Below are 12,161 nucleotides of genomic sequence, written 5' to 3' on the forward strand. Positions count from 1 at the left end.
ACACTCGATTCCTGAAATCTAGTAAATACCACTGTGAGCGCTATCTGAACATAACTTGTCCTGTAACGTGCATTTTCAAAGTCTGAAAATTTACATACAGTTTGTCTAGTCAAAAAGACATTTGCGTCTATAGCTCATTCTTAACGTTTTACAGAAATACGAATCGTGCATTTCCCGCTCGATGTCTGCCTCAGGTGGGATCGACTGACCACAGATCTACGACGACAAATGATATATTATATTGACATGTATAACCTATAATAAGACAGCTAGAAATGCCATGAATATGGGAAGTTAAAGACTGACAATCTCGTCAATTTATGTAGAGGATGAACCATTTGAAAGAGAGGACTTGATTTTGGTTTCAAGTTTGATCAGTAATGAAAACATTTTTTTATCTGACATATATTACAAAAACCTGGCCGGAAACTTTCATTACTTTCCCTTACCTTAAAATTTTCAATAGGGAGACGTTACAGAGTTTAAGGGAAGTTCCTTAACTAAGATGAGTTTAAGGGGAGTTACTTATCTAAGATATTTTTTTCTTATCTAATACTACTTTCCTATGGAAAATTTTAAGTTAATGGATTTTCTTAAGTTACATGTATATTCAGGAACGTTATTGGCACCGGGTTGATATTTCTGCTTTTTAGATGTTAAAACTAAGGGGCATTGCCGGGTGTGATCCCCAGTGGATTATTAAATACATTGTGTATGAATGCCAGCCTGTTAATAGCAGATATAAGTATGTTTGTAACTAATGGATCCCCCACCCCCCGAGCATCCGTCCGGCTTTAGGAAGTCATACTCTACAGATTCCTGTATCTAATCGACCACATCAAATCTCAAACAACCAAAAGTCTATACACCGGTATGACCCTACTGGATTTACCAAAAAAAACGTTTGACACTGTGAACCATTCCATCTTATGTGACAAATTAATAATCATTGGTGTCAAGTCCTGCAACTGGTTTAGGTCATTTTATTTGGTCAAAAAAGAAAAGTAGGAAAGGTACCTGTAGATGGATTCTAAATTTCCTGTAACGGACACAGCATTGTTTCGAAATCATCTGTAAAATACCTCGTGGTCATGATAGAAAAAGTTCTATCTGGAGAAAAAAATTGTCTCCAGCATTATCCGAAAATCAATCAAAGACTCAGACATTTATACGGAAATACTAAATGTCTGCCTTTAAAATCTCTAAAATTTTATGTTCCGCACTAATTCAGTGTCACTTTGATTATGCTTGTTTCTCCTGGTGTGAAGGACTTACAAAAATATAAAAAAAACAAGCTTCAAATTACCCAGAACAAAATGGTCCGCTTCGTTCTTAACCTTGTTAAAAGAACGTCACTGATTTGAAGAAACCAGACATACTCATTGTAGAACAACGAGTTCGCCAACTTCGCCTAAATCATGCTTTCAACATTTATAATAGTTAATATCCACAATATTTAAAGGGACTATTACCTTAGATTTTAACCTCAGGATATGTAGAATTCGGTTATGAATAATAAGATATATCAATAATTAAGGGATACACGAAAAATAACAACAGATTTGGCACCAGATCTTGGAAAATTAATTTTACAATAAAAGGCGTTAGAGGCATTGAAGCCTAATTGTTTTCAATTTTGGCCTTCCGGATAATAATAATGATAAAAAAATACTATGCCTAAGGTTTTACGTTTATAATGCTGATAATTCATGCTCCTTTAATGTGCTAGGAACACTTAATATTTATACAGTGCTACGTTTTCATTTCTTTCAAATATTTATATATGTAATTGAATTTATTTCAATTATTCAACCGGAAGATCTCATTTTAAACTTCCATGAATTATTTATTGGAAATTTTATATATTGTAGCATAATATTGGATTATAAAGTACCCACGAAATGGTCGCTTTGAAAAACTTGCAAAGAAATTTGAACTCCACAAAAATAAAGGATATTTAAGTAGGTAACAATATATCCGAGAATTAATGTGTCATGTTTTCCTCCCAAAACTAGAACAAAACAGAGTTACAGGAAAGGAAGTGTTAATGGTTTGACGGAGAGAAAGTTTGAAACGACCTACAAAATGTATATGTATTTGAATGAACAAGCAAACAGTGATGAAATACAGCAGAAACTTTGTACAAGGTTTAGTATCCAGTTAAGCACTTGCGGTTTATATTGCTGTTGTGTTTAACTTATTATTATTTATGTTTGTATTTCGAAATGCCATATTATTCTGACCTATGTTATCGAGACTGGTTATTTGGACACTATATCCAAATCTGACCGGCTATAATAATCGGCAGAAAAAAAAATAACAAGGGAAATTTAATTTTCTTGTAAACTATCCACTGAACTCAAGCCATCGAATAAACTTGGAAAATGGCGATAGTAACCTTGTGATTTCACGCAAGTTTGAAGTGTTTCCATTGGCTAACCATTAGATAACAACTTCTGAAACCCATCCTTGCTGTACAAACATGCAACGTCACAATGTTTGGCATCTTAACATAAAATTAATTTCAAACTTATTTGGAAATCATTTTGTTTGCTTCTCAGCAATAACCACCAATAAAAAAGAATTCAATTAAAATCTGTTATCTGCAAATCGTTATTCTATGTTGAATGCTCTTCAATTTTGAAATCTTAATGAACATCGATTCAGGGTATGTCTTTTTTTCGTGAAAATCGAATTTGTTTAAAAATTGAAATTTAGATGGCGCCCTCTTTTTAACCTTCATGAAATTTACAATATGTTGGTCCCGAGCGCATGGTAGTGTTCCCTCTCACTTGACCTTTGGTCACGTCTGTGGCGCGCCGGCTGGAAACTTAGACCGACTGGAGGCACACCTATTGTTCGATGAAGTTTTGGTCTGACGTGTGTCAAATTTTTCTCGAATTAAATCAAAAATAATGTCCATAAGTAAAAAGTAACGTTCAAATCTTATTGAGTTTTTAATATGTCATAAACTTGAATTATGCAACGTGTCCTTTGAATTCTGACGTCAAAATGTATTCCTGTATTCTTTGCATTGTTTATCGAACAAAAAAATGAAAAAAAAAAATGTTTTATGACGAAGCATGGATAAGAAGTTTTAATTAGCCCGAGGTACCATTAAAATGGACATGTGGCATTGACATCTCTTGACAAATTGAGTCACTAGTTTGCTCAGTGAGATGATGAATATTTACGGGAAAGCCATTTAAACCTGACTTAAAGGTTAAGACTTCAGTGTTAATCCAGGATATGGAAATCTTTCTTGTCATGTTGTTTTTTAACAGTACATTGGGACAACTTTCATCATGAAAGTGGTATCATGGCGAACCATGTTGTGGTTTTGTACGATGCGACACCTGAGGCTGTATGGCTGTTTAATATTTCCGCTTGTATCTGTTTTGTACCCATATTTACTTCACAACTTTTGTTTTTATGTGTTGAAACATTAGACAATATTTCTCTATTGTACTGGGGATTTAAGTGTAAGATGAGATCAGGAAAACCTTGGATCAGTCCTCCTGGATTAGGATTTCCTGACGAGCGTATGGAGGAATTATTTCTTTTGAACAATAGACCATTCCATTGTAAGTGTGCGATGCTTTTTATTAATTTTGGACTTAAAAGTGTATAGAGTGTATCAGTATACTTCGATTTGAATTAATAACTATAAGTATCCTGTTTCCTTTATGGGTTCCTATTCTGACATCGGAAGTGAAATATTCCATCAGTGGGTCTAACCTTTCTGAAGATCTGATGTTAGTCCTATATGTTAAATTGTATTACAAAAATGCCTGGATATTAAGACTAGTCTTAAGTTAGGATTTATACAGCATGACTTGATAACTATCATACATGTAGAACTCGCCCGGAATAATAGATACGTCGTTCCCCTTGTGTTTAGGATAGCTCAGGATGTATGAACAGACATCACGCAAGGAATTATCGTGTCTCTGTGATCAGGATCAGTCCAAACAAACCTATTTAATGACTAAGTTCTCGTGTGATCTGGCTCAGTCCAAACAAACCTATTTAATGACTAAGTTCTCGTGTGATCTGGCTCAGTCCAAACAAACCTATTTAATGACTAAGTTCTCGTGTGATCTGGCTCACTCCAAACAAACCTATTTAATGACTAAGTTCTCGTGTGATCTGGCTCAGTCCAAACAAACCTATTTATGACTAAGTTCTCGTGTGATCTGGCTCAGTCCAAACAAACCTATTTAATGAATTAGTTCTCGTGTGATCTGGCTCAGTCCAAACAAACCTATTTAATGACTAAGTTCTCGTGTGATCTGGCTCAGTCCAAACAAACCTATTTATGACTAAGTTCTCGTGTGATCTGGCTCAGTCCAAACAAACCTATTTAATGACTAAGTTCTCGTGTGATCTGGCTCAGTCCAAACAAACCTATTTAATGACTAAGTTCTCGTGTGATCTGGCTCAGTCCAAACAAACCTATTTAATGACTAAGTTCTCGTGTGATCTGGCTCAGTCCAAACAAACCTATTTAATAACTAAGTTCTCGTGTGATCTGGCTCAGTCCAAACAAACCTATTTAATGACTAAGTTCTCCTGTCCCCCTGGGACTGCTGCCTGGGATAATTTGGGAATGTCGGCCTCCTCTTCTTCGCCTGTCAGATCGCTATGTTAACAGTCCGAAGAGTTGACTTGTCTCTACATATACATAGATATAAATGTACGCAATATTAGTACAGTAATGGAGACCGGTTAAACGCCGTCGTTGATCACCACGAAGACGGGAAAAATCCCATTCAAATCGGGATTTGGATACAACGAACACGTACAATATAACATGTTTCACCTTTCTCCGTGCTTCCCGATCTTATTAATGAAAGACATTGTCACGTGATGGAAATATATTCAAGGATATCGTGTGCAGACCCGTAGAATATGGTGTTGTATAGACGAGAAAAAACAATAGGCGTTTGTTTTCATTTCTGTTCTTTATTGAGAGTTTTAAACACGCTTCACAAGACTATAGCTTTGATGCATAATGATGGACGGTTTCCGTGTAACTATAATATAAACGAAATCACCTGGCAAGCTTACTTAAAGTTTTCAGTTTCAGATATATTTTAATCTCATAAAAATCGAACAATGAAATCGAGAAATAAAACAACGGACCACGTGGTCTAATTCTCCCTCTACTGTTTTAATATTCTCCATGTAAATCTATAGTTTTTTTCACGGTTTGTCTTCGTGTTATCGATTTAGAATGAATAACGGTTTCGTTTTCCCCCCTTTTATTTATATATTTGATATATCAAAGAGTTTCATAAAATGCTTATACAAGTGTGATGCATGAATGATCGCACATGTACCAGGTATGTCATGGTAGAAATACTCGCTCCTCTCATGCATATCACATGTACACTAACTTAGTCTTTTTAAAAACCTGCTGAGAAATCCCTGATGGAGTAGGACAGGATGCTAGATATGTTGTCTTTAGTCAGTTGTCAGACTTTGTTATTTAACCATCCCGTTTGTGTTCCTCTTATCTAAACAAATCTTAAAAACAAATGTCACAAGCTACATGTGTTTACGAACCTCTTAAGGGGTGACACGAAGTTGACCTGTCGCTGAGGTAACCAACTCTAGTTCACCACACACTGCATGGTATGGGGTGTTTTCTATCAGGTCTTGGTGTAATGGATGTGTTACACTAACGTTTACACCAACATCAACATTTATAAGAATATGTAAGGTTTTGGCCTTTTGATATGGGCGATAGACACGCACTTTACGCTGTCAACTTCTATTGATCGATTGATGAAATAATTGAAACATTTCTCACGTGTTTGTCTTTGTATAAACCTTTGAAATCAAATGTTTGGCGTCACGTGAATCATGTTTTTCCCGAACTACTGTTATTCCCCAATAAATGCTTGCATAAAATTGTGAAGAGTTTCCTGTGAATGAGGCACAACACAACTTTATAATTATTATATTACAAAGGTCTTCCGGTGTATCAAACACAATTAGGTATACTATCACTAAGATCTTCCGGTTTATCATACTTACTTCTTTAAAATAGTACAAGGTACTTCCGGTGTATCTTACATTAATATGTACATATACAATCAATGCATGTGGCGTTTAGGTATAACAAAAACCTAAAACCTAAAACAAGTAAATATGATATTACAAGGGACTTCCGAAGTATCATGCACACATATATCTACCAGTAGATCTGGTACATAATTATCTATAATACATATATCGTAATGGTCTTTCGGTGTATAATGAAATGTTCGATATATCATATTTATTCTGCTATATGTATAGTATCCTAATGGTTGCACGTGTTTTGTTTGTAGTTGCGCGTCCAGGACGTATGACCATGATCTGCCCACCACCAGCGTAATCGTACCGTTTTTTGACGAATGGCCTTCCATCTTGCTCCGAACTGTCTACAGCATCGTCAACAGGACTCCACGTCATATTCTACAGGAAGTAATTCTTGTGGACGACGGAAGTGAGATGGGTAGGTCACAGCGTGTACTTTTCAACCTGAAGCCACGATGCTTTCTCGTTAAGAGGTTGTTTCCGGAGAGCATAATTCTAGTATAATTCTGATTTTATTTTTGTTAACAAGGATTTGCATAACATAGAACCAAAACACAAATGGCGATATGTTTTGAATCGATATAGAATTTATTGAGGAAATATTAATACGATATTTTCTAAACAGTGTTTAACGTGACACAAACGAGGAAATGGTAGATTATACACGCGTATATTAAGTTACCCTCTCAACTATTTCATATGTTAAGACAACTTTAGCCAAGTTTGACAATATGTTCATCGACGTAGCTACGGTATTTGATTTTTTAGGACCTGACAGATCCTACAAGTGATTATCACAGACATGCATCATACGACGTCGTTATCAATCATTGTGCACGCCTATGCTCAGGTTCGATAGATCATACACACGCCAGACACATACCTGTTGAACTTCTCTCGCTGTTCATAAAGCATTTGATTTAAAATTAACATTAAATGAGAAGGTTGGGTGACCATAAATGCGGGTCATGTTGATATTTTAACCTTTATAAGTGTAAATGTGATCATTCGAGTGTGTAGTCTGATTTTTAGCCCACCATCATCAGATGGTGGGCTGTTCAAATTGCCCTGTGTCCGTGGTCCGTCGTCCGTCCGTCCCTCCGTCCGTCCGTCCGTCCCTCCGTCCGTAAACAATTCTTGTTATCGCTATTTCTCAGAAAGTACTGAAGGGATCTTTCTCAAATTTCATATGTAGGTTCCCCTTGGTGCCTTGTTATGCATATTGCGTTTTGAGACCAATCTGAAAACAACATGGCCGACAGGCAGCCATCTTGGATTTTGACAATTGAAGTTTGTTATCACTATTTCTGAGAAAGTACTTAATGGATCTTTCTGAAATTTCATATGTAGATTTCCCTTGGTGCCTAGTTATGCATATTGCGTTTTGAGACCAATCTGAAAACAACATGGCCGACAGGCAGCCATCTTGGATTTTGACAATTGAAGTTTGTTATCGCTATTTCTGAAAAAGTACTGAAGGGATCTTTCTCAAATTTCATATGCAGGTTCCCCTTGGTGCCTAGTTATGCATATTGCGTTTTGAGACCAATCTGAAAACAACATGGCTGACAGGCAGCCATCTTGGATTTTGACAATTGAAGTTTGTTATCACTATTTCTGAGAAAGTACTGAATGGATCTTTCTGAAATTTCATATGTAGGTTTCCCTTGGTGCCTAGTTATGCATATTGCATTTTGAGACCAATCTGAAAATAACATGGCCGACAGGCAGCCATCTTGGATTTTGACAATTGAAGTTTGTTATCGCTATTTCTGAGAAAGTACTAAATGGATCTTTCTGAAATTTCATATGTAGGTTTCCCTTGGTGCCTTGTTATGCATATTGCGTTTTGAGACCAATCTGAAAACAACATGGCCGACAGGCAGCCATCTTGGATTTTGACAATTGAAGTTTGTTATCACTATTTCTGAGAAAGTACTTAATGGATCTTTCTGAAACTTCATATGTAAGTTTCCCTTGGTGCCTAGTTATGCATATTGCATTTTGAGACCAATCTGAAAATAACATGACCGACAGGCAGCCATCTTGGATTTTGACAATTGAAGTTTGTTATCGCTATTTCTGATAAAATACTGAAGGGATCTTTCTCAAATTTCATTTTGAGGTTCCCCTTGGTGCCTCATTATGCTTATTGTATTTTGAGATCAATTGGAAAACAATATGGCCGACAGACCGCCATCTTGAATTTTGACAATTGAAGTTTGTTATCTCTATTTCTCAAAGTACTGAATGGATCTTTCTCAAATTTCATAAGTAGGTTCCCCTTGGTCCCTTGTATTGCATTTTTGGACCAGTCTGTCCTGAAAACAACCTGGCAAACAAACAGCCATTATCATTCAATCTCAGATTTCTTATATAGCTAGGATTCCCTTGTTTGAAAAGTACTGGATGGATGTCTCAATTTGCACAGATTAGTAAAATGAAGGGAAAAGTAGAGAAAAGATCAATCTGACATGGAACCTATGAAGATCATTCAATGGTGGGCGCCAAGATCCCTCTGGGATCTCTTGTATAGGTTGTATTTTTTGTCCTGGATTATGTAACAATGCTACCTTTGTACCATCCAGGCGTAAGGTTATGTACCGTAACCACAAACGTTATCGCATTGACACGAATCTCCTCCATATCACCGTGTACACTCCGGGGTCTGAAAGGCAGAGGGGAGGGTAGTGACACCCTTATATTCCGAATGCCCTTTAGTCCGAATGCCCGATAATACGAAGGCCCGATGGTCCGAAAATAGGTAAATGTATAGTAATGCCGATAACAATTTTATGTCAACATTACTCGAAATTGTTACATAAATCATTTAAAAAATGTTTTTACAGCTTTGATGTGAAATGCTTCAAAGCAAACTTTCATGGATAAAGACTTGGCGCGAAAACAATCAAGAGAAATGGCGCGAATTAACACGGAAAATCATGCGTAACATGCGCAGAAATATTTATTGGCGCGTAAATGGCGCACGTAATGTAATATTCATCTTTTAATACAATGCTTTTTATCAGAAAACGCTTAAATCGCATTGACCAATCGTTCAAAATGGCACGTCTTGTGAAGCGTCACGTTTCAAGGTCACGACGTCCAACGTCTTTCTGTTTTTTTTTTGTTTTTTTTTCGTATGTAGATATATATTCTCTCATACTCTCTCATACTCGTTTGTCGTTACAGTGTAAACCTCACATTGACAACAACGTGGATTTGTTATTCCATGTGTGCTATACGTAACAAACATTCATGTGAGATTGCATGGTACAAGAAGAGAAAATACATTTTTAGCAGACATTTATCAATTTTAGACATTGTGTTCGAAGTGTTTAAAACAACTGTAAGGGTTTGCAACAAAACGCCTGGTAGTGCTGAAAATGCATGCGTTACTACGGTCGGTGCACCTGTCAAATGCTTTTTAAAGACCAGGTCGGCAAAACCGCCAAATATCACCGTACACGGTGTATATGATCAATTGATAAATATGTCTGAGTCATATTTCAAAAGTACTTCAAATTAAGTTGTGTAACAGGTACAACATGGAAGCCTTTTCAACAGAAAATTCGACATCATCAATAAAAATGGTTCCATGAACACATTTAAGACGAAAATAAGTTTTCGTCAAGATTGTATGCTCTACCCTTCACTCCGTTCGGTGAACAACCTGCAAACCATTTAACAAAAAAAAATTGTTAACCCAAAATTAGTTAAATTGTCAATAAAAATACACCAACTGACCATAGGTTTTAAACAGGGTATAGTAAGTAGTGTAGTGTCTGTCATAGGGAATGTTTATGTTGTAAGTTCATTCGTTTAATGTTTGTGTTTTACAGAAGAACTAAGGAAGCCTCTTGCGGATTACATAAAAAGCAACTTTCCGTCAGGCTTGGTGAAACTTATTCGACTTCCGGTCCGGGTGGGCCTAATAAAAGCCCGGATACAAGGTTGGAAAATCTCGAAAGGAAAGGTGGTTGTCTTTTTTGACAGTCACATGGAGGTGAACATCGACTGGTATGTCGGGAATTACACATTGTCCACGTGGCTAATGTAACCTATTTCATTAAATCTTTTTTTTTTATGATTTTGGATGTATACGAATGCGCCCTTTCATGATTACTTGACCTTTAGATAACTCATCATATCACCAGTACATATGGCATTTGATCTCCGTAGTAATGTGCGTCCTTCGCCTCTTTGACCTTTAAACAACCTATCATATTGTTAGCACATATGTAATTGTCTTTCTATACCATACACGCACGCCTGTTTGACAGTCTGTAATACACGTACTCAACAGTTGTGACGATACATTGCTACAGAACGACTAAATAATTACCCGGAGAATGAGTAGGAAGTAAGGGAGTGGATAGGAAGGGGACCGTCAATGTTGAATGGATATAGAATAAGGCTAACAGAAACAAGAAGGAAGTTAGAACAGTAAAGAAATAAGAAACCAGGGTATATCTGATTTGCCTTTGTCCTAACGACATTAACGATCAATTCGCTCATGCTTTTATGAACAAGAATTGTCTTCCGCCTTTTTTAATTTTCAAGTTATTTTGGCCACACAAGTTATCCAAAATCACTATGATGTTTTCGAGTTACAATTTGTCAATTTATTTGTTGTTTTCACCAAATTTACCTGTAATACATATCCTGCTTTATCATATAGTTAATGTGACCGGAAGTTATGATTCTCACTTTATTATAAAGTTAATGTGACCGGAAGTTATGATTCTCACCACTTTATTATCAAGTTAATGTGATTCTCATTTTATTATAAAGTTAATGTGACCGGAAGTTATGATTCTCACTTTATTATAAAGTTAATGTAACCGGAAGTTATGATTATCACTTTATTATAAAGTTAATATGACCGGAAGTTATGATTCTCACTTTATTATAACGTTAATGTGACCGGAAGTTATGATTCTCACTTTATTATAACGTTAATGTGACCGGAAGTTATGATTCTCACTTTATTATAAAGTTCATGTAACCGGAAGTTATGATTATCACTTTATTATAAAGTTAATATGACCGGAAGTTATGATTCTCACTTTATTATAACGTTAATGTGACCGGAAGTTATGATTCTCACTTTATTATAACGTTAATGTGACCGGAAGTTATGATTCTCACGTTATTATAAAGTTCATGTAACCGGAAGTTATGATTATCACTTTATTATCAAGTTAATATGACCGGAATTTATGATTCTCACATTATTATTACGTTAATGTGACCGCAAATTATGATTCTGACTTCATAATAATGATGTGACCGGAAGTTATGATTCTTACTTTATTATTAATTACTGTAACCGGAGGTAATTATTATCACTTAATTATACAATTAATGTGACAAGAAGAAACTATTCTCACACTTTTAAAAAGTTAAAGTTAGATTTCACACACTATAATAAAATTAATGTGACCAGAATTTAAGATTATCATTGCATTATAAAGTTAATGTGACCGGAAGTTATGATTCTCATTTTATTATAAAGTTAATGTGACCGGAAGTTATGATTATCACTTTATTATAAAGTTAATGTGACCGGAAGTTATGATTCTCACTTTCAGGGTTCAGCCACTTCTTACGGAGATAAAACAAAATAGGAAGACGGTGGCTATGGGTGTTCTGGACTACATAAACAGTGAGACATTCGAATACCGCTTCAATGAGGGTTATTTAACACGGTACGGGTTCGATTGGAGACTGGTCTTTTTTGAAACATTCTTCCGACAGGACCAAGTGGGAACCACAGAGGACGCACCTCGGCCGTAAGTAACTTTGAAAGACAACAGCATTTCGTCCTATCACACGGAGACTTAACACCAACATACCGCAGGCTCCCTAAAACACACATACGCACTCACCACACACATGCATGTCGCACGCACGGGAGGCCGTCCTTAAATGACCTTAGCTGTTAATAGGACGTTAAACTAAATAAACCAAACCAAACCAAACAACATTTCGTTCCGTTTTCTCCCGGACAAGAAGCGAATGAGAAATAAGGAGTCCCTATGGGGTTAATGTGTTGACAGGTACAGTTAACT

The 12,161-nt window shown here is 36.1% G+C and overlaps 1 protein-coding gene across 1 annotated transcript in view; it reads left to right on the forward strand.

Annotated features, from left to right (window-relative positions):
- LOC117333964 (polypeptide N-acetylgalactosaminyltransferase 13-like) overlaps positions 1-12,161 on the forward strand; it is a 52,337-nt gene that overhangs the window by 13,603 nt on the left and 26,573 nt on the right. Inside the window, exons 4-6 of the mRNA XM_033893384.1 lie at positions 6,339-6,505; positions 9,930-10,107; positions 11,682-11,882. Coding sequence (XP_033749275.1) covers positions 6,339-6,505; positions 9,930-10,107; positions 11,682-11,882 — 546 coding nt within the window. The remainder of the gene's footprint in view (positions 1-6,338; positions 6,506-9,929; positions 10,108-11,681; positions 11,883-12,161) is intronic.

Source organism: Pecten maximus, chromosome 9 (genome assembly GCF_902652985.1).
Source record: "Pecten maximus chromosome 9, xPecMax1.1, whole genome shotgun sequence".
Lineage (NCBI taxonomy): Eukaryota > Metazoa > Mollusca > Bivalvia > Pectinida > Pectinidae > Pecten > Pecten maximus.